We start from the raw sequence: 23,754 nt of genomic DNA, 5'->3' as shown, positions 1-23,754 counted from the left end.
AGCCAGGGAAGTCAGGGCAGGAATCGGGAACAGGAGCTGGTGCAGAGGCCGTGGGGATTTACTTCTCCTGTTTTCTTCAGGACCAGTGGCCCAGGGGTGGCCCAACACAGTGGCCGGCCCTCTCATATCAACCGTTAATTAAGAAAACACCCCACAGGTTTGCCCGTTGGCCTATCATCTGGAGGGATTTTCCCAATCGAGAGTCTCTCTCCCTGAATTACTCTAGCCTGCATCAAGTCGACAAGCTATCTTCTGACCTCCATATGTGCACATGACACATGATAGGCACATAGACATGTACATACTCTAAATGGGGGTAAATTAAAAAAAAAAGGTTGTAGCCAGGGAGATGGCTCTACAGGCAAAGATTTGCTTCCATGTCTGACGACCTAGGATCCACATCGTGGTGGCAAGAAAGAACCAGCTTCTACAAGTTCTTCTCTGACCTCTGCACCCGTGTGATGGATCATGTGTATTAAACACACACAAAGCAAACAGACATACAGATTAAAAAGCATGGCCTAAGTGGTGGGTCTAAGGTAGGGGAACCTCATTTGGGCGAGCTGTGGCACACAGATCAAAATCCAGCTCACTTAGACTTTACCTCCAACACTGCAGCGAGTCTAGACTATCATCTGGGACATTTTAACACGAGTGATAAGGAAGATGTGGTATGCAGATTAAATCCTGACTCAGTAACTGCATCCCAGAAGCAGAAGCAAAGCATGGTCTCTCTTTTCTAGCTACCTGATGGCATCATAAGCCACAGCGCACTCTGGAGACAGAACACAGGCTTCTCTCCCCTTCTAAAGCACATGGCGGCTTCTTGTCTCTTACCCCTGTGAAAACTCCGTAAGCCTGCGAGAAGCCGAGGTGAGCGGCCGGGCCACACTTGCTGCGAAGCTCTTTGATTTCTTCTTGGGACTCGTGTAACATCCCCAGACACTCCATGTTTCTGTCCTGTAAGTCATGAAGCTGACGGGGAGAAGCAGCACAGTTACAACCTCTCCAGACAACCCTGTCAACCGTGAGCCCTGGAAGAAGGAGCCCTGACGGTATTAATTTATGTCTAAATCATTCCAACAAAATAGTTCTAAAGCAAACTCAACCCCATTCATGTTAAGGATCTGAGCTGTCTTGGGCAAGTGCTATAAGAACATGACCTCTCAGAATCTGAAACCATCAAGGGACAAGATCAAGAGTCTAGAGAGTGTGTCCCATCACCCTAAACAAGCCCTTCCCCATGCCTTGTTTGGAAGCCTTTTACAGCAGCTGGCAAAAGCTCAGAGCGCATTAACTGGAAAGACTTCCCACGTGTAGCGTGTGTCTCCCTTCAGGGTCAGCAGGGCTGGTGTGCTCATCTAAAACGTACATCACCCCACCTCTCATTCTGAGAGACTCGACAGAGGCCTCCCTCTTTCTTTCTTTTCCATGTGCTGCAAAGCCACCGTGAAGGAAGAAGACCAGGACAAACATGGATGCATGGTCCACGCTCACTGCTGCATTAGTAAACACCGGAAGACCAGCAGGTGGGGCAGAGGCTGGCGGGCTGGGGCAACACTGGTACCAGGCCCTGCCACGCCATCAACCTTGGCAAACATCAAGGCCGCATTGAGAAAGCTGGTGTGAGACATTCTTGCGTAAAGAGGAACCAGGGATTCCGCCTAACTGTCAGCCTTGATAAACTGTGGGCTCTGGTCGGTGGAAAGACAAGTAAATGAGGGAAATGCTGCCCAGAGCAAAACTGGAGCTGCTCTCCTCATCGGGGTGGTGTGAAGCTTGGTGTGTGTGTGTGTGTGTGTGTGTGTGTGTGTGTGAGAGAGAGAGAGAGAGAGAGAGAGAGAGAGAGAGAGAGAGAGAGAGAGAGCGCTCCCTAAGCAGCCTGTCTGTCTTGGTGAAAGCTAAATGCTTCAGCAGAAGAGCTGAGGAGACTAAGCCGCTGGGGGCTGCTCTGTCCACACACAGGGAGGTTCATTAAATGCTAATAAATCTTCATAAAATAAAACGTGCAGCTGAGGTGGTGGAGGCATACGGAGTACTGGGGAGGCCAAGGTATATAAACACAGTTACAGCCACTTTGTTTTTGACAGATGGCAAAAACACATATTGAAAAAAGACAAAAAACAAACACAAAAATCCCAGTGTCTTTGACAAAAATGGTGCCGGGAAACCTGTGTGTGCAAATACAAAGCCAGAACAGGGTCCTGCTCTCACCCTGCACAAAAAACAACTCCATCCAAAACGATCAAAACCATGACTGTCAGACCTGAGACCCTGAGACCGTAAAAGGGAAAGGTAGAGAAGAGACTTGAAGACACAGGCACGGGCAAGGACTTCTTCAACCGGTCCCTGGCACTCGGGAGATCAACAGATAGGGGCCTCCTGTGATCAAGAGGCTTCCGCACAGCAAAGGAAGCAGCTAATCAGTGAAGAGACTGCCAAAGGACGGGGAAAACCTTGGCTAGGGATGACCTCACAGAGCGTTAATGTCTACAGTACACTATGAAAACTAGACAAGAAACCAATCAATCAAATCAATCAGGTGATCAATAAAGGAGCTAAGGAAACCAAGTCCTCAAAACACGAGCCACAAACAGCCAATAACACCCGAGAATGTTCTGTCTCACTGGCCGCCAAGGGAACGCGAGGCAAAATGATACTGAGATTAGGCGTTACCTTAGCCAGCATGCTACCTTTAGGAGAGCAAGCAACAAATGCTCACAAGGAGATGAACAGAAGTGAACCCTTCCGCAGCGACGATGGGAATGTGAGTCAGCCCATCCACTATGGAAATCTGCCAGAGGTTCCGCAGAAAACCAGAGACCCACCGTGTGACCCTGCCGCCAATCTGTGCCTTTACCAACAGACATATATCACAGACACTTCAGCATATCACAGACACTTGCTCACCAGTGTCTGCTGAAACCAACAGACTCCACTTCAGCGTATCACAGACACTTGCTCACCAGGGTCTGTTGTAACCCTACGCACAACAGACACACTATGGAACCAGTGAGCGTCTAAAACAAAGGCAAAGTTCAAGAACACGCGGGTATACACAGTGCAATGCATGTCAGCCGTAACTCAGAACAAGGTTATGTCATCTGAAGAAAAAGGGATACAGCCAGAGAGAGGCAATCACGCTGAGTGAATTAAAACTGCCTCAGAAGACAAATCTGTTTCTCCTCATTTGTGGTTTAAAAAAAAAATAGCTACATAAAACCATGCGTGTATATGCGCCATAGAAGAAGGCGTGAGACTAACTAGAGGCGCAAAGGGGACAAGAAGAGCGGAGGAGAAAAGTGAAGGTGGGAATGGAGGCAGTAAGCCTGGCGTCTGATACACACTTCTATGAGAAAAGCTCTCAAGTCCTATATTCTTAAAGAAAGCCAGGTTTTCTCTGTTACTCAAGAGGAGGGCTGCCACGATCAGCTTTAGTAACAAGACTTTTTAAAGCTTTAATTCTCAGATCTCTCTCTCTCTCTCTCTCTCTCTTTTTGTTTTGTTTTTCTTTTTTTTTGGTTCCCTAACCGGGAATCGAACCGGGGCCGCGGCGGTGTAATTCTCAGATCTCATGAACTTCATCTTAACTACTGACTGCTGCTGCTGGATTCCAAATGTGGCCATTCTCTTCCGCGAGTCTCACAAATGTGAACGGCAGCCCCATCTCCCCGTGCGCGGCAAACACAGAGGCAGGCCGCATTACCTCCATTGTCAGCTGTCGCTGGGCATCTTTGGAAGCCTGCAGGTGAAGTCTGAGCTCTTCCTTCTCGATGACATGCTAAGGACACAGAAGAGGGACACGTGAGGCATTCCTTTAGAAGACATACTAAGAGTCTCTATCTGGGGTGCAGTCTTAGGCCTACGACAGTGACCCCAACAGAGGCCAACTAGAGTAATAGTGTAAGCAGAACAAAAATACAGAGGATACAGACCCGAGTTCCTCACTGACATCAAAACTTGGAGAAAATCTGATGTATTTGCAAAAATAATTAGTACTTCAGAGTTCTTTATGATATTTTATCAGAGGGCAATACTGAAAGAACAGAGTAAAGCAGTTAACGGGAAGAGGCGGGTTTACTCTGCTCGGTGAGGGAGCACTTGACAGAATGCCGTGCATGGGGAGAGTGCAGGACAGAGCTCGGCTGAGGGAGTGCACACACCTCTTTAAGCTTGTGCTGCAGATCCACGATCTGAGACAGCAAGGACGAGATCTCCTCCTGGTATCGGAGCAGCTCATCACTCTTGCCCGACAGTTCTTCCGTCATCCTGGACATCTGCGCGTTGGTTTCACCTAGGAACAAAGCCAAAGTTTAGAAGGCAACACAAAGATGCTGATTTGGGACGACCAGGGTTGAGTTGTCCTATTGCGGCTCCAGCCTAAGTATATCCTGACTTCCCTGGCTTCCTGATAAGTCAGGGTACCCCTGCAACACTACTGTAACATGTCCCCTACAGTTATGCTTTGATCCTTTAAGTTTGTTTGGAGAGTGTGGTGCCCAGCATGGTGGTGCTGAGGTGACGGAAGGCTTGTCAGGTGGAGCTCAGCAGGAGGAATTCGGGCCCTTGGGTGCTGCCTTCGGGAAGGATCAACGCTGGTCTCTCCACGGGGGCTAGTTCCCTAAACAGCAAGCTGTTGCAAACAGGACTAACTCTTGTGTTTGGCTCCTTCTGCATACAGTCAAATCCATTCCTGTTTCTCCATCATGTTTAAACAGTCAGGGGACCTTGCTTTACTTCATAAATAGGCCCACGGCAGACAATTTGTAGATATTTGCAGATACATTTGCAGACCAAGACAACAAGCACTTATAACTGTTTCTACGGAGACCGGGGGTCTAATTTCTGAGTTGGAGATAATCTCACCAAACTGCCCGAAGCAGAGTGACGACGTTCCTACTCACGTAATTCTCTAACGCAGTCGTTGACCAGCTGCTGCTCCTTCTCTTCATAGGTGAAGGTTTCTGTCTTGATGTGGCAAGCCTTCAGGGGAGGGGAAACAACAACCATTGACGTAACAGGTCTTCCTAATGAACCTGAAGCCAAAGCTACAGAAAGCTTTGCCGTTTGAACATCCACCTTCATTACTTATAGAGGAAATGAAGGGATCCCATCGGATTTGTGCGTTCACAGAACATGGACTAGAAAAGGCGGGCAGACGCCTCCCTTGACTCCGCGCAGGGCTTGCACCTGCCTGCCCATGTATCTCCATCTCTGCTGGCTGCATCTCTAGCTCAGGGTAAACGCCACCTGCTTACGTAGGATGCTCTTGCTCCATGGCCCTTTACAGACCCGAGGAATCTGTAATGTTCCCACATGACCCTTCTCGGCCAGTTTCTGTTAACCACGCATGAGGGGCACACAACACTGGTACTCTTTTGTCTGCCTACAGGCTCCTACCCGCTTCTCAGCAAGGCCTTCGACAGCTAAAGGCACAGCACTAACTGAGATGTATTTCTTCTCCGTATTACCCAGACCTGACCACGTAGTGGTAATGGGAAGGGACGCGAGCCGTACCTTGGATCGAAGGGCCATGTTCTCTTCCTCCAGTTCCCTGAGCTTTTCCTGCAGCATGTCCAGTTGCAGCAAACCTTGCGATAAGCTGAAGGACTCGTTGAACCGAAGAGGCGTGGAGCAGCTGGAGTCGGTCTCACTCTCCTCAGAAGCAATGGAAACGATCCGAAGCAGTTCGTCCTTTTTGGACAGCTCATGCTGCAGCTGGTTAACCTGCACACAGACTGCGATTAGCGCATCCTACACTGCTTACATGCAAAACGGCTTCTAATTCACGGAGTGACTGTGTTTCACCATAAAAGTCCCCCCACCAGCCGGGTGGTGGTGGCGCACGCCTTTAATCCCAGCATTCGGGAGGCAGAGGCAGGCGGATCTCTGGGAGTTCGAGGCTAGCCTGGTCTACAAGAGCTAGTTCCAGGACAGAAACCAAAAAAGCTACAGAGAAACCCTGTCTTGAAAAATAAAAAAAAAAAAGCCCCCCCCCCACCCCCGCCACCATCTGCTGTTAGACAGGAGAGCAACAAACACTACACCCTTCCTCAGCTATCCAGCTGGGCCCTCAACTCCACAGATACAGCGTCTTCCAGAGCAAGTGTGAAGAAAGTCAATGTTCAGACTCAGTAAAACAGTAATCCAGGACTCTTCAAAGCCTTACAGCATACCTCACTCTAAAACCCGTGCCCAGGGCCTGGGCTTCCTGCCAGCTACCTGGGGAGAATGGTGAGCCTTTACATGCTGGACACTGACGTGCCCAGCAACTGAGCTGCACATCCGCAACACTCTATTTTTTAAATTTATTTCGTGTTTTAGCTTTTGAGATGCGGTTTCTTGATAACTCTCCCAGGCTGGCCTTGAACTCGCAGAGCCCCTGTCTCAGCTGCAGAACAGCTATGAGGACAAGTCTGTACTACTGAACTTGGTGATGACTTGTGCTTTTAAGCGGTCTCTGACTGTGTAGATCTTCCCACTGTAGATACCCTCACTTCTAGGAAATCAATATTTTCAACTTAAAGGACTGAATGCATTCACAAAATATAAACAAAATTAGATAAAAAAACAAATTATTGCTGGGCATGGTAGTGCATGCCTTTAATACCAGCACTGGGGAGAGAGAGAGGCATGTGAATGTCTGTGAGTTCAAGGTCAGCCTAGTCCACATAGTGAATTCTAGGCCAGTCAGAGCTATATGAAAAGACTCTGTTTCTTTAAAAAAAAAACTATAGGAAACTTGAAATTTATATACTCAACGTGACAATAAATTACTTCTTACATTTACTGATATAGAATACATAATACATATATTTTTAATTTTACATTTTTCTTTTTGTTTTGGTTTCTGTGTAAGAAGCATTTGGGTATTTTAACACCACAGGCTGTCAAATGAGAACACTATTACCCCTTGTGGAGCCTGTTGGTCAGTGAAGTCCACAGACCCTGAAATATTACAGGCTGTGGCCATTGCCCTTGATCACCCCAGAACTGGACGGGGAGACCCTACTGCTGAAGATGCTCCACAGACTCAAGTCACTGGGCATGAGATCGAGTGTGCTCACCTGGAGGTCCCACCCTACTGGCTAGTTCTGCAGGGCTGTCAGGAGTGCTCACCTGGAGGTCCCACCCTACTGGCTAGTTCTGCAGGGCTGTCAGGAGTGCTCACCTGGAGGCCCCACCCTACTGGCCAGTTCTGCAGGGCTGTCAGGAGTGCTCACCTGGAGGTCCCACCCTACTGGCCAGTTCTGCAGGGCTGTCAGGTGCACAAAGGAAATCATCCCTTTACACAGCCGAGGACCCCACCACCTACAACAACCAGCCCAGCAAGATGCCCACGGTACAGCAGCGGCACAGGCGTCATGGGAGACACCAGTCGCTCTCTGAGTAGATTCAAAACTTGTTCCACAAGATGTAACTCACATGTGACAGCATGAATTCAGGGTCGAGAACCTAGGGGAGGACCCACTAATATCATCCAGCTAGACAGACATGGTATTATACTAACTCCTAATGATTTAAGCTTCATTTTTCAGTATATATATATATAAAGTCAATGGCTACTGGTGTCACCTGCAGTATTTCAGGAACACCCAAGGAAATACACCTATCCACTGCAGAAGACCTCCTTATTACTATTCCTGTTCCAAGCACAGGGTCAAAGGCTTACTTGATCAAAGGCTTGTCCCAGCTGCTCCTCCAGGGCTTCATTCTGCTCAGATAAGACATGGTTCCTCTTTAGGAGAGCTTGTCCAATCCGAGCAGCTAGCTCTAGATCTCGATCCCTCTGCAAAGCAACAAACACACCTTTTCTATGAGTATTTTTTTTTAAAAAAAGCAGATAGCAGATTAGAAATTCTGCAGTGAAATTTGCTAATATTAAGAGCGGATCTCCTATAAAGCATAGAGATTCATTTTATAACCCTAATAAATAAATGGACATGGGGCCAGGCACATAAGTAGTGTTTGGTAAACCTTAGACAAGTAGGTGACTATGTAATTATGAATTAGTTCGTAATTACACCTCTCGGTATCAAGTAGGGTTTTGCTGACATCCTATCCGTTATGGTCATCAAACCAACTTCGCAGTTAGAACTTTAAGAGGCCAGGAAACCAAGAGAAGCTTAGATATGAGGGTGGGGGCTGAGGATGTAGATCAATAGGAAGAGTGCACTTTCAATACTTGGACTTTGGGTCAGTATCCAGTGCATCCCCCAACCTCCGACATCCAAAATAGAAAATTAGGGTGGATGGAGCCTGCACTGTAGAAGTCCAGCCAACACTTGGTGAGTGTGCCAAGTATGGCAAGGACACAGATCAGGAGTTTGGGATGTGGATCGGTTCCATTTAGGGGAGACTATGCATCCAGGAGCAGCAGCTGAGAGGAAGGCCTGGCCTAGAGCCCAGTCCACAGCTAGCGCAAGAGGATAGAATTGGAGGCTGGAAATTACGAGGTCACAGGCTTCCACCTTGAGCGTGTGAAAGGGAGTCTAGGAAGCTCGGGTAATGACCAAGGCGTGTGGTGAGGCCAAGCGACGGTGTTCTAACTGGGTAGATCCTGATATAAAGCAAGGGTATGGGAGATCCCATCTGGGGATCATGAGGGCCTTACTTCTACAGTGGAAACTGTTAATATACCTTTAACTGCCTTCTACGTGAATATGAGCTGCTTACATTAATGATAGATGAATACAATTAAGCTTCTAACTGTTCTCTACCTAATACATGAAAATCGATCACTTCGGGGCAACTCTTCTCACTTTGATATGAGCCAAGAGGCACAGATGGAAAGCATCCTGAGGAGACATGTATGTCAGAGAGAAAGTCTTCCACAAGACCAATGAAACTGAGCTGTGGGAGAGAACGTTACTGCCTACCAACTGGCAAAGACAGAGCATGCGTGCTCAAACTTCCACATGGGGCTGGAGAAATGCTCAGTGGCTAAGAGCACTGGTTGTTCTCATAGATAACCCAGGTTTGGTCTCCAGCACCCATGTGGCAGCTAGCGACCATCTGTAATTCCAGTTCCAGAGGATCTGATGCCCTCCTGACTTCCACAGGTACTGTACACACACACAATCAGGCAAAACCCCATATATGTTAAACGAGCAACAAACAGATAATAAAAAACCCTTAAAACTTCCACAGGCAAATATGGAAATAATGGCCTGAGCAGGAGGTGAGCAGGAGATGCTCCAAACTGCGGGGATCAAATGAACCACAGCTGCTTTTTCAACGGCAGCTTGGCCGAGGTGACTAGCAGCAGGAACAGCTTAGAGGTGACTTTGGGGGTGGACGTACGCCTCAGTGGTTAAGGCTTTGGACTGCCCTTGCAGAGGGTCCAGATCTCAGCTGCAAGCAGTCACACAGGCAGCTCACACGACTCACAAGTCCAGCTTCCAGAGATCCAGTGCCTTCTGACCTCCCAGGGCACTGCACTCGAAAGTGCTCCCCGGCCCCAGTAATCACAAATAAAAATACAAGCTTTGTAAACAATCAGAGAGGTCAGCTGGCATTGGGTCTGCCCATCCACACACATCATAATAATGAGCTTCAGGAGATCCAGGCCACTTTGGGAAGTCGGCTGTGATCACCAGTTCAGCTGTGTTTACATCTTATGTAAAACACCCTGGAAATCTGGTGGATCATCATGGTTTAGCTGTGAGAACAGGGTACAGTCTGAGTGAGCCTCACGTTTTAGTTTTATACTGGAGAAAGAAGTGATATACTCATACCTCTGCCAGGAGATGTGTGACCATGTCGATGTCATTGTAGGTTTTGGTCATCTGCTCCACTCTGTCTGTGCCTAGAACTGAGGCAGTCAAGACAACTCTTTAGAGGCTTTCCGCACACCAGAAAACACGTGATACTCATTAAAATCCCAAGTACCAACAAAACCCCCGGATTTCTAAAGAAGTCATTCAGGAGAATAAAAACACAAAAACAGAAAGAGAACAAGGGTTCATGTACATAGCATCCAAGATTCACCAACCATTACAAAAAAGGTACACACATACAATAAACTGAGAGTGTGTCAAGAGTCAGGTGTCAATCAGGTCCACTCACATCTGAAAGTATGAGCTGGGAATCCAGTTACCTACTTTATAGTTGGATCAGTTAAAGTTACTGAAGAACAGCCGGGCGGTGGTGGCACACACCTTTAATCCCAGCGCTCAGGAGGCAGAGGCAGGCCTGGTCTACAAGAGCTAGTTCCAGGACAGCCAGGTCTACACAGAGAAACCCTGTCTTGAAAAACTAAAACCAAAACAAACAAACAAAACCAACAAAAGTCCCGAAGAGTTAAGCTGCTGTCACAGAACCGAATTCGTCCTCACAGATTTAAACTCAAGAAACAAAGAGAAATGGTAACAGAATAGTTTTATTCTAAAATAAATTTCCAGAAAAATATCAGCAACCAACAGGAGCAGCACTAAAGGCCTCAGTGTGGTGTGTACAGACACACGCATATAAGTGTAACAGTGATATTACTGAAGAGGAGGAGGTCATGAATTTGAGAGGGTACAGGAACTGGAGGGGGCTAGGAAGAGGGGTGGAAGCAATGTAAAACTCTAAAAAAATCTAATATTTTTAATAAAAAGACAATCTTGAGAGCCTTAATTTAATATACTTCAGTTATTTAAACTATTAAGGGCAGAAGTCCATTTTTATTTGGCCTTCTTGATATTTCAAGTTTAATCAGTATTTACACCCCAACACCCCTCCCCCGTCTCTTGTGCACACACACATACACACACACACACATACACACACGCGCGCACAGACACACACACGCACGCACGCACGCACACGCACACACACACACACACACATACACACACAGTTCGAGGAAACCGCCACCCAGAGCGGGTTAATAATTTCTATGCAATGAGCACTCACGGCAATCATTCTCCAACACAGTCTGTCATTAAGAGGCACGAGGGCACAATGGCTTATCTGGCGAAGGCGCCTGTCACCAGGTTCAATGACCCGAGTTTGAACCCTATTCCCACAAGTTGTCCTCTGACCTCTACACTAGATTATGGTACAAGGGCCTCTCCCTACTATAAATAAATACATGCAATAAAAAAAAAAGCCACCTAAAATGCTCCCTGGGAAATGTATAAGATTTGATGTAATCTTCCAAGTAAGTCAAATTTCAAATTATAGGAATTTCACAAACATTAATGCGGAGCTCAGGAACTTTTATTACACAGTCCGACAGCGACCGTGTACATAACATCTTTATACTGGACGGGTAATGGAACAAGTAAAAAAAAGTGTAAAAAGGAAAACCAAACTACAATAAAATGGAAATAAGTCTCTGCGCTTGGGACAGGTCTGGCTCAGTTCGTCATCTCTATGGGTCACTGAGTGTGAAGACTACTACATGGCTCCCATGCGTCTCTCCTCTGCGTGACGGGAAGTGCTCAGACGCATGCGCCTCTCTGTGGCGTGACGGGAAGTGCTCAGACGCTTGCGCCTCTCTGTGGCGTGACGGGAAGTGCTCAGACGCATGCGCCTCTCTGTGGCGTGACGGGAAGTGCTCAGACGCATGCCCGGAATCCCTGGCACTCAGGTGGAGACAGCATGGTAAGGGGCTCAGACCTGTATGCTCAAGGCAGTCCAGGGCTGTAGAGCAGCCCGCCTTTAAAAACAAAAACACTAAGTACGTATGCATCTAAGAATTATGCTCTTTACAGAATGGCATGATTCCTGCGGCTGTATTTGATAGGGAAAGCTAGGAACCAAAAAGCCAGACAAAGTCAGGCAATCATAAATAACTGCACTGTTTTTAAAACAGTTTTGGTCTCTCTCAGGTGACAGACAAAGGCAGGGTAAACTCAGTCATAAGCACTACAACAGTTCCTCTCTGCCTGTCAGGTCAGGCTGAGTTACAGCAGGTAGACACGGGACAAGGGCTGTTAGATGCTCACTGACTTAAAAGGCAATACTAAGATATGGCCTGTCTTTATCTCCACGCACAAACTCTGATGGGTCACAACAACAACCACAACAACCAACCACCATGACTTACTCATGTAGCGGAACGTCTCCTCGGCAAGGACGGGAGACAGGGTCTCCGGCGCATCCTGAGGCTGGTGCTGGTGTGAAGACTGCACCCAGTCTTGGTTCTCGTAGAGAAAGAGGGAGTCGACCCTGAGCTTATACTGCGGCAGCTGCTCTTCCAGCAGGTTCACCAGCTCGACTTCGGGGAGATCCTCGCTGGAGCAGACATCTGGGAAGAAGAGAGTCACTGTAGATGAAGCTAGTGTGTTCCATCTGCCCCGCTGCAGGGAAATTAGCTTTGCGAAAGTAGGAGACCAAGGATATGTTAGACGAGATCATCCCTCCCCTGACTTATTAGTGTCTTCTAGTGACACCGAGGAGGTTTGAGTTCCAGCCTCCAGCTCTCCATCTTGACCTAGTGATGAACTATGACAAACACTCATGCCGTGTACACAACACCTGGCTCAGGTGGAGACTCTGACTAGATGCTGGCAGTGTCACTGTGCACACGGAGGTCAGAGGACACGGGGGCGTTGGTCCTCACCTCCTACCCGGTTTGCTGCCGCTGTGCAGAGCGCCAGGCTGTACAGCCCGTAGGCTCAGGGGACTTTTCTGTCTCCAGCCCTCATCTACTGCACCCGGTTCCTCGTGCGTGGGCGTGTGACAGGGCTTCACCGCCTGAGCCACTGCCCCAGCCTGGCTCTTTTTACTATTGCTGAACTGCCGAGTCTTTAGACTCTGGCACGGTCAGTGTTAACTGTCAGCCTGGCAGAACCTGCAGTCACCTGGGACACGGACCTCTGGAAATGCCTGCAGGGGTGGGAGGCTGCACACACAAATTCTCATGCATTGTCTCTCACATACCAAACATACCTCTATCCAGAGCCTCGATTCCCCAGCTGCCCACTGTCCTGTTTTTCAGTTTTAATATTAGAAAGTCTGTGGGCTCTGGCATCAAATCTAGTGTCTCGATCTGACTCCTCCACACGTTAGTGATGGGATATTAGACACAGACTCATCCTTCCTGAGCCCCATTCCCCACACACTCGCAAAATGAAGAGGATCTATTACATCCGGGGTCACACCTGGCACACAGTAGGCACCCACTGCATACTGCTGATGTCACTAGTCTCTCCCCTCACAGGCTGGCTCTGAACACAGTCGGGAGGGACTCTCTTGTATGTCTGCTCCTGGCTTCCTCCCAGATTAAATGTTTACAAAGAAGAGTTATCTCTTTTAACACAATTAGAACATCAGGGCCTAAAACGGAGAAACTGGAGCAGGATGGCAGGTCCTCCCTCGCTTCTGGGAAATCTGGGATCTCCCTTGTGGGCAGCATAAAGAAACATGCCCTAACCCTGAGAACAGACACCACTTTAAGAAAATAAACTCTGAAAGAGTACATTTTTACTAGTTGGCCTGAACTGACCAAGGGCAATTTAGTAAGTTCAATACAAAGGCGGGCACTATCACAGATCTCCATTTAGCCAGAAGATAAGCAGTGGCCTCATAACCACAAGAAGAGATGCGGTCCATTTAACCCTTCATCATAGTTCCAAAGACCCTTCACGCCTTGGTCCATTTAAGCCTTCATCATGGTTCCAAAGACCCTTCACGCCTTGGTCCATTTAACCCTTCATCATGGTTCCAAAGACCCTTCACACCTTGGTCCATTTAAGCCTTCATCATGGTTCCAAAGACCCTTCACACCTTGGTCCATTTAACCCTTCATCATGGTTCCAAAGACCCTTCACACCTTGGTCCATTTAAGCCTTCATCATGGTTCCAAAGACCCCTCACGCCTTGGCAGAGCTATATTGCACAATAGCTCTATATCACTACAAATGCCAAGTGATTGTGCACACTTTGCTTGGTGCACACACATTACAGATGGTCCTTCTAACGCTGGAAACTGACTACAGATGCACGGACAGACGAGGTGTTCCGGCATATGAAGGAAAGGGAGACCACACACAATACCCGGTTGTTTCTCATTCTTCAGAGACTCTTTCACACACTCCCTTCTCCCCAGTCACACTGACTCCATTTAGGTTCAGGGATTCTTTTTGGTTTTCTTAAGTATGACTTTAGAACTGGGCTGCCGTTAATACACTCAGATCGTCCACCACGCTTCCATCATATGACTCCCCCACTTCAGGGAAAAAAGGCATGTGAGTTTCATCTCTCCAGAATAAAAAAAAAAATACACAAACAACCGCTGAATGCCTGAGCAATTAAATTAATTCTAGAATAATGACTATTAACATGGTGATCCATCAGCAAAGATGAACCAGTCCTGAAATAAGACCCTTATCACCAAATGCTTTGTGAAAGCAAAACTGAACTCTAAGAAAAACCACTTATCCAGAATATATCAGGAACACAAGTTTTAATGTTTAAAAATTCAGTCATAAACGGGTGGTGGTGGCCCACACCTTTACCCCAGCACTCGGGAGGCAGAAGCAGGTGGATCTCTGAGGCCAGCCTGGTCTACAGAGTGAGTTCCAGGAGAGTCAAAGATACACAGAGAAAACCTGCCTAAAAAAGTCATCATCATCAACAACAACAAAAAAAAACCCAAGCAAATCTCTAATAGTACCTTGCCACAGAAAAGAGAAGCTAATTCATCTGAACTTCTAGCACAAGTAAACTGCATCCAACAGAAGTGCAGAGCAGGCTGAGGGCTGCCTGGAGCCAGAGTGAGGGCTGAGATGTGGATGCAAGAGAACCTGCACGGGATGCCATGGCATCCTGAGAGCCTGCATGGGATGCCATGACGTCCTGAGAGCCTGCACGGGATGCTATGACATCCTGAGAGCCTGCACGGGATGCCATGACGTCCTGAGAGCCTGCACGGGATGCCATGACGTCCTGAGAACCTGCACGGGATGCTGATGTCCTGAGAACCTGCACGGGATGCTATGACGTCCTGAGAGCCTGCACGGGATGCTATGACGTCCTGAGAACCTGCACGGGATGCTATGACGTCCTGAGAGCCTGCACGGGATGCCATGACATCCTGAGAACCTGAACGGGATGCTATGACGTCCTGAGAACCTGCACGGGATGCTATGACGTCCTGAGAACCTGAACGGGATGCCATGACGTCCTGAGAGCCTGCACGGGATGCTATGACATCCTGAGAACCTGAACGGGATGCTATGACGTCCTGAGAACCTGCACGGGATGCTATGACGTCCTGAGAGCCTGCACGGGATGCCATGACGTCCTGAGAGCCTGCACGGGATGCTATGACGTCATGAGAGCCTGCACGGGATGCCATGACGTCCTGAGAACCTGAACGGGATGCCATGACGTCCTGAGAGCCTGAACGGGATGCCATGACGTCCTGAGAGCCTGCACGGGATGCTATGACGTCATGAGAGCCTGCACGGGATGCCATGACATCATGAGAGCCTGCACGGGATGCTATGATGTCCTGAGAACCTGCACGGGATGCTATGACGTCCTGAGAACCTGCATGGGATGCCATGACGTCCTGAGAGCCTGCACGGGATGCTATGATGTCATGAGAGCCTGCACGGGATGCTATGACGTCCTGAGAACCTGCATGGGATGCCATGATGTCCTGAGAACATGCACGGGATGCTATGACGTCCTGAGAACCTGCATGGGATGCCATGATGTCCTGAGAACATGCACGGGATGCTATGACGTCCTGAGAACCTGCACGGGATGCTATGACATCATGAGAGCCTGCACGGGATGCCATGACGTCCTGAGAACCTGCACGGGATGCTGATGTCCTGAGAACCTGCACGGGATGCTATGACGTCCTGAGAGCCTGCACGGGATGCTATGACGTCCTGAGAACCTGCACGGGATGCTATGACGTCCTGAGAGCCTGCACGGGATGCCATGACATCCTGAGAACCTGAACGGGATGCTATGACGTCCTGAGAACCTGCACGGGATGCTATGACGTCCTGAGAACCTGAACGGGATGCCATGACGTCCTGAGAGCCTGCACGGGATGCTATGACATCCTGAGAACCTGCACGGGATGCCATGACGTCCTGAGAGCCTGCACGGGATGCCATGACGTCCTGAGAGCCTGCACGGGATGCCATGACGTCATGAGAGCCTGCACGGGATGCCATGACGTCCTGAGAACCTGAACGGGATGCCATGACGTCCTGAGAGCCTGAACGGGATGCCATGACGTCCTGAGAGCCTGCACGGGATGCTATGACGTCATGAGAGCCTGCACGGGATGCCATGACATCATGAGAGCCTGCACGGGATGCTATGATGTCCTGAGAACCTGCACGGGATGCTATGACGTCCTGAGAACCTGCATGGGATGCCATGACGTCCTGAGAGCCTGCACGGGATGCTATGATGTCATGAGAGCCTGCACGGGATGCTATGACGTCCTGAGAACCTGCATGGGATGCCATGATGTCCTGAGAACATGCACGGGATGCTATGACGTCCTGAGAACCTGCATGGGATGCCATGATGTCCTGAGAACATGCACGGGATGCTATGACGTCCTGAGAACCTGCACGGGATGCTATGACATCATGAGAGCCTGCACGGGATGCCATGACGTCCTGAGAGCCTGCACTGTCTGGTCATTTTTTTTTTTTTGGCTTTTTTGGTTTTGTTTTGTTACGTGGATCTGGGGTTGAACCTGAGTTGTGAGGACTGCATTCCTCACTGAACCACCTCCCTGGCTCCATTTGGTGATTTTAAAACAAAAACCTTAGGGAAAAAAACCCTTCTAAATACTTGGAGTTTTTTCAAAAGGATGTATTTATGTCTCTATTTTTATCTGTTTGTGTCTATGTGAGCAAATAAACATACGTGTATGTAGGTGCACACATGTGGAGACCAGGAGACACTCGGTCTCCCTCTGCCATTCTCCTCCTGTGCCTTTGAGGCAGGAGCTCTCCCTGGATTCGGGGCTGTATTTTCTAGCTGAGCTGGAAACCAAGCAAGCCTCAGAGGGCCTCTGTCTCGGCTGCTCAGATCAGGTGCAGCGGGCGTGCACAAAACATCCAGTTTGCCCATGCAGGTGCTGACCCAGCCTCTGGTCTGACTGCAGAGCAAAGCACTCTCCAGTCCCTGAGGTTTGATTTTTTTCTTAATTTTAATTTTTAAAAACTTATTTATTTTCATGGATAAAACTTAAGGGCCTACAACAATGTCGGCCCCTGCAAGCTCCAGGGGCCTCCTGGGTTCCAGGCACCGTGCCCAGAGGCTTGCAGGTTCCCAAACACAGGTGCGTTGCTCTGACACAGTTCCTGCTCTCAGGGCCCAGTGGGTATATGTGAGTCCAGCACAGACAAAGGGCTGCACAGAGGGAGGAGCTGGATAATGTAACTGGACACCCCATGATGCAGTGATTAATTCAGGCTGCCTCTGAGGCCGCCTGGCTGGACATAGAGGCTGGGGATTCGTCAGAGCAGGTCACACAGGCCAGACTGAGGCGCTTGCGCTTGGTCCTGCAACGTTGTGATCCTGAACTCACCAGTGATGCTCTCCGAGTCTCTGTGGTTGCTATTCATGGGGTTCTCTTCACCTGTTGGCGATGTGAAAATGGCATCCTGGGAGTGACTCATGCAGAATCCTCTCTCGCTGTGGTCGAAAGGGGTCGCTTTGGTACGCACTGGGGTAAAGGAAATCCATCAAGCCATTCGGGAAAGAAATGGACGCGGTCATGTGTACGCTCCCTTCAGGACAGGGTTTCCGTGGTGAGTCAAGTGACATCTGCGGCTGTCAGTGCTCATGTGGTTGTCAGCCCCTAGACAGTCATGGCCTAGAACAAAGAACAGACCCAGTGGTTAGAGTCCAGCACACTCCTTAATAACAGGACTCTCGTTACCCGGCATGCCTGTCATTAAGGATGTTTTTCTTCTAAGATACACACAACAACATGAGTGAATCTCAATGAAATTAGGCTGGACGAAACAAATAAAGAAATAAATCAGCTCATGATTTATGATTCCATTTTTATAAGAATTCTAAAAAAAAAAAAAACCAACAAGTCTATAGTACCAAAAAGCAGATCAACGGCTGGGTTAGGAAAGGACTTACTAGTGTGCAGGGGAGTAGCTTGGGGGATAATACATGGAGTCACCCTGACAAAGGACAGTGAGTCTGAGGGCAGCCTGGGCTGCACAGAATTTCAGGGGGGGGCTACACAACTTAATGAGATCTGGTTTCATACTGACCAAAGCCAGGCCCGGTGGCACCTCCTTTAATCAGGTCCTTGCAAGGCCTGAGGAGGCAGATCTCTGTGATAGGCCAGCCAGTACTATACAGTGAGACTCTGACACAAAGAAAATACAAAACAAATGAAACAAAATAAACAAAGGTTGCAATGCACTAAATATATGTCTACTTAAAACAAGCAACAACAACAACAAAAACAGGGAAAACAACAACAAAAACGGGGAACTTATCAGTTAGGAAATGTTCAGTTCAGCTAGGTGGGCGGTGCACACCTGTGGTCTCAGGACTAGGTGGCGGGTGTGTGTGTGTGTGTGTGTGAGAATTCATGGCCATAGTGGGTGTGCAAGGGAGCCTGTCAGAGGTGGCAGTGGAAGGAAGGGGTGTTCACCCCTAGCTACCAGCGTTGCTTACATAAAAAGACAGTCTGCTAAACTGTCAGCCATTCGCAGCTTGCATCCTTGTGACTACTACTTAGAGGCTTCAATACTCAGTTATGGCTAAGAAGTAGAGAGAGCACAGAAAAGAACCAAGTAAGAGAGTCTGAGAAATAAAAGGTCAGAGAGGAAGAGCAGAGACATACTTAAAACACTAGGCACACATGTTTCAGAGACAAAGTGAGCATCAGAATCAGAGAACTCAAAGGGGAAATTTGTCACCTGGAAGCCAGTACAGTTCAAGAGTTAGACCCCAACCAGGCTGGTGAACAGACTGCACAGTAAGAGAGGGGCTTGGGGAACACAGATGAGAATTTTCCAACACCTCAGACCGGGAAACTTTCAAAACCTTCTGTGGTGATGAGCAGAGGGTTTCCTGACTGCTTCTATTACACCCTTTCTTTTGAGATTTTATTTTTATTTTATGCGTTAGAGTTTGCCTCAGTGTGTTTGCACACCACATGTGTGCAGTGTCTGTGGAAGAAGTCAGAAGAGAGCATCGGATCCCCTGGGACTGGAGTCATAGGCAGTTGTGAGTCACCTTGTGGGTGCTGGGAACTGAACCTGGGTCCTCTGGACGAGCAGCCAGTGCTCTTAACCACTGAGCCATCTCTCCGGCCCCATTCTATTACTTCTTAAAACATTTTATAAGGAAAAAAAGAAAAAAAACCAGACTAGGCAGCAGTCTTTTCTCCCCAAAAGTTTATAATTTCATGCTGGCGTAACAAAACTTTAATTTTCTACAAATGAATCAGGTAATTTTAATAAATACATAAAGAGTCTTTTATGTGTGCGACTATTTTCCTGGAATAAGTTTGCAATACAGTAATGTGGATCAGCCGGGGCAACGTGAAGCAAAGTTAGTCGTTGTTAGGGTCTTCGAAGGTCATTTTCAAGTTCTGAGGGCACTTTACCGCACACCCTTGGTTTCCCCTCAGTATCTTGCTATTCAAAAGCTTGTTATTGTCATTTCTAAACCAAGCACTGCAAAGGGAATAGGAAGATATGTGGAGGAAACCATTAAAAATTCGCCTCTGAACCTGGTACAGAAACAAAACATGGACGAAGCTCCGCCCACAGAGGGCGGGAAAAACGATTCGCAGGTGGATAACCAACTGTCATCTTCTACGTGTGTGTTCATGTCACGTGCGGTTTTAAACAATCTTTTGGGAGGTTAAACTACTCCCAAACCTGGACTTGAGATTGAGGGAGTGTCTGGGGGCCAGGGAAGTCACTCAGCGAAGGGCTTTGTACTGAAGCTCAGGGCCCCTTACAAAGCCTGCCACGGTGGTGCGCGCTCCCCCTGGTGGGGAGGCAGAGAGCTGCACCCCCTGGAGCTTGATGGTCCCCTAGCCTAGTCTACGAGGTGAGTTCTAGGCTAGTGAGTAACTGCCTCAAAAAATAAGGTGACCGTCTCTTGAAGAACACCACTCAAGGCTGACCTGTCCCCTCCCCCCGACACACGGGAACCACACACCAGTGAGCACAGGTAAGCAAGGAAGCTAGCGCTGCATGCTGTGCTAAGAGTGACCTTGTCACCAGGAAGGTCACCAGTGAGTGCACTCTCAGCAAACTGCTGACAACACCAACACCCACATTTGGCCAGCCACCTGTTTTACAGTGAGCTAAGAATAACTTTTACTTTTAAATGTAGGAAGAAAAAAATACACAATGTAAAAATAAGACAGAATTTAATTTTCAGTGTACAAATGAAGTTTTCCAAAGGCACAGATACTTTCTTGTTTAATAAAGTGTCCATTGGTTGCGTTCATACTCCATGGCAGCTTAGCAATGGTCTTTGTGCCATTGGCTGTAGACACACAGCCTTCAGATGTGAGAAAATCTCTCTCTCTCTCTCTCTCTCTCTCTCTCTCTCTCTCTCTCTCTCTTTCTCTCTCTCTCTGTCTGTCTCACACACACACACACACACACACTGTAGTAAAATAATTCAGTCACAATTCAGTCACTAAAATACTATTATGTAGAACTAAGCTTTCTAAGACCAACCTCTGAAAGCTGGGCTCCTACATTTATACCCTTGTAATCTGACTAAAAGGACACTTCTCAGCACATTTAAAAGGTACTTTCAATGTCTAAAAAAGCCCCCATTGAAAGCAGTAAGTCGCAAATTTGCCTGTGAAGAAAGGGAAGGGGGGCCGTGGAGAGGGAAGGACGAGGAAATTAGGGGAACTGAGGGGAATTAAAACAGAGTGTCTCTAACTGGTCCGAGATGGTTCTTAAACAGAGCTTTTTGGAAAAAAGATTTATCTATCTATCTATCTATCTATCTATCTATCTATCTATCTATCTATCTATTACGTATATAGTGTTCTGCCTGCAGGCCAGAAGGCGGCACCAGATATCATTACAGATAGTTATGAGCTATTATGTGGGTGCTGGGAATTGAACTCAGGTCCTCTGGAAGAACAACAGCCAGTGCTCTTAATCCCTGAGCCATCTCTCCAGCCCTCCGTTTTTATTTTTTAACTTTGCCTTTTCAATTTATACATTATCATCTAAGAACACAGAAATTTATATACATATTTTGGTTCTGTTTCCCAGACCTTTACTCTAGGGAACTGCCTTTCAAATTAGCTCTGGAGTCTTATTGCTGGTCTGAACGCTGGCATACAGGAGCAGAGAAAACTGAACTCACACAGAACTAAGTCCACGGCGAGAGTCATGCGGAAGGAATGCAGACCTCCAGGGCAGTCCAGGGACCTGCCAGGCTGCACAGGGTACCAGGTCAGGGGTTGCTGAGCAAGGCAGCACTTTCCTGAGAACACCGAGCAACGCACCCCGCCTGACTTGGTCTCCTCAGGAAGGGCAGTTGGGTGGCAGCATGGACCGTGGCGCACTGAAGTCTGAATTTTAACATGGTTCACTGTGCTGCTGACCTTGTGCTCGGTACTTACTGCTTCTGAATTTTATTTCTTTTTGCCAAGATCGAGTTGTTCACAAATAAGAAGGGTCGGATATGAAGAGTAAATAAAAAATAAAAATCCCTATTTTGGCAACTGAGATGCAGGAGAAACTCAATGCTGGGTTTATTATTATTATTATTATTATTATTTTATTTTAGCTTTTCTCTATCTCTTATGGGGAAAGCATGTTTTCTGCCTAATATTTCCTAGGTTCCCAGCGTGTCTGAATATTGTCAGGTGCATCTCATGATCAGCTCTGAGTAATTTTTAACCTGAAAGAGACAAGATCCAAGAGATTGGAAGAAGTGACCTCAGGCTGTGACCACTGAGATTATCACTGGAGTCGTTTCCTGTGGACTCTCAGGAGGTCCTATTTGCAGTAGCAAGTCTCCCACTCCTAGCCATAAAGGCTTTCCAGAACTCTGACAAGCTACCATAAACTTAGAGCCTGACCCATCTTCCACACGCGGCTGTCCAGTTCTGGGGGTCAGAGGCACGGGCGGCTCTGTTGACTGTAGCAAGGTGACAGCAAGGTCATGCTCCTTTGCTCTGCAGGCTCCAGGGAACCTTCTAGCTGTTGCAGCCGCATTTCTCGGCTCTGGGCCTCTCCTGCTATCCTGAAAGCCAGCAGCAGGCACCTCCAAACCTTCCTCTGCCTCTGCTGGCAGACTGCTGGTTTCTGCCCCCAGATCTCCAGGATAAACTCTCTCTCAAGCGCCTGCCCGCAAAGTCCCTCTGCCTAATGTGACAGCCACAGGTTTCCACGAGGCAGACAGGGCGCTGGGGTTGAGCTGTGAGTCAGGAGACCGCAGTGTTAAGAATGGGAACCACAGTCCACCACTCACAGGTCGTCTCTTCTTCTCCTGCTCCATCACATGTCCAGGGATGGAACTCAGACAGACGGACAGGCCTGGTGGCAAGTGTCTCTCCTGCTGAGCTACCTCACAGGCCGTGGTTGTGTAATTCTGCAAACTACGTAACCGTGTTTCTTCATCTGCTGAATGGGTTTACGAACATGATCTACTCTAGGGGCCTAGGTGAGGATTAAAGGGGCCATGAGAGCAGCGGCGGCCTCGGAGGGTCACTGGGACAGTTACAGAACTCAGTTCAAGCAGAGCGCAGAATGGCTATGTGAATCTGGTTATCATTATCTCTGCACTACCCAAGTGCTGTTTTATTACAATTGTTATTCATGTTACCGTACCCTTCCCAACATCCAGCACAACACAAAGGCTACTGGACACTGCTTGGTGGCGTTTTCCTTTGACACAAGAATTCATGCCTCCTTCCTGTGTTCTAACAGGGACTTGGTCTGGGGACAGTCATTTTCCCCCTTCAGCTGTATGGATAAACAGGAAGCACAGGAACCAAACTCTGGCAAGCACAGCCAGCAGGTCCTCAGCGCCCGAGAGCTGCACACGATCCTCCCTTCTTCCTTGTGTCGCTGTCTCTCCACAAACAACTGCTTTTCCCTACGAGCCGCCAAACCGAGCACGGCACATTTAACAAGAAACGGACCTCTGAAGATCATGAACATCGAGGGAAAAATCAAGCAAAACAACCAACAATTTCACTTAAATAGAAATGGGACTTAAGATGAACCGCTCAAACGCATCACTGTTATAGTCACTGCTGGCAGACAGCAGGGCTGAGGACTCGCTCAGCCAGGCCCGCGGCCAACAGTGCCTAAGAAGTGCTGCTACCTCCTTACAGCGGGGCGCTCTGGACAGAACAGCCACAGGAACCCTGAGTTACAGGAACACAGAGCCTGGAATTACAGTAAACATAGATTTAATGAAACACTTACATTGAAAATACATCTCAAAATTTCATTTTGGAAACAAGACTTTGGGGATTAATTTGAAACACATGCTGGCTGCTGCGTTGCGTCTAAGGGTGCGGGTCTGGCGTCAGCTCCCCAGGCAGGGGCGAACTGCGCCAGACCACAGATAAAGTTGAACTTTTAAAAATGAAATACATTTATCATGTTTCTACATGAAATATTTAACTTTTATCACGACTAACTGGTTGTAACATATATGGCTAAGCCTTAGACAAAATTTACCAAAAACTCACAGAAACTAAAAAAAAAAATCAGCTACTGTACCACACTGGGACTGTCATGGCTGTAGTGCTAAGACATGAAGACTGTCACCACCAAAAGCTAAGGAGGCCAATGAGCAGCA

General features: G+C 48.0%; 1 protein-coding gene across 1 annotated transcript in view; it reads right to left on the bottom strand.

Annotated features, from left to right (window-relative positions):
• Positions 1–23,754, bottom strand: part of Trak2 (trafficking kinesin protein 2) — a 57,312-nt gene that overhangs the window by 15,022 nt on the left and 18,536 nt on the right. The window contains exons 2-10 of the mRNA XM_075956139.1: positions 17,507–17,794; positions 12,038–12,238; positions 9,738–9,814; positions 7,673–7,789; positions 5,518–5,727; positions 4,905–4,983; positions 4,164–4,294; positions 3,707–3,781; positions 838–975 (exon numbers count right to left, since the gene is read on the bottom strand). Coding sequence (XP_075812254.1) covers positions 838–975; positions 3,707–3,781; positions 4,164–4,294; positions 4,905–4,983; positions 5,518–5,727; positions 7,673–7,789; positions 9,738–9,814; positions 12,038–12,238; positions 17,507–17,597 — 1,119 coding nt within the window. The 5' untranslated portion in view covers positions 17,598–17,794. The remainder of the gene's footprint in view (positions 1–837; positions 976–3,706; positions 3,782–4,163; positions 4,295–4,904; positions 4,984–5,517; positions 5,728–7,672; positions 7,790–9,737; positions 9,815–12,037; positions 12,239–17,506; positions 17,795–23,754) is intronic.

Source organism: Microtus pennsylvanicus, chromosome 22 (assembly GCF_037038515.1).
Source record: "Microtus pennsylvanicus isolate mMicPen1 chromosome 22, mMicPen1.hap1, whole genome shotgun sequence".
Lineage (NCBI taxonomy): Eukaryota > Metazoa > Chordata > Mammalia > Rodentia > Cricetidae > Microtus > Microtus pennsylvanicus.
Note: the sequence above shows the minus strand (reverse complement) of the source record. Positions and strands in the feature narration are given on the sequence as shown.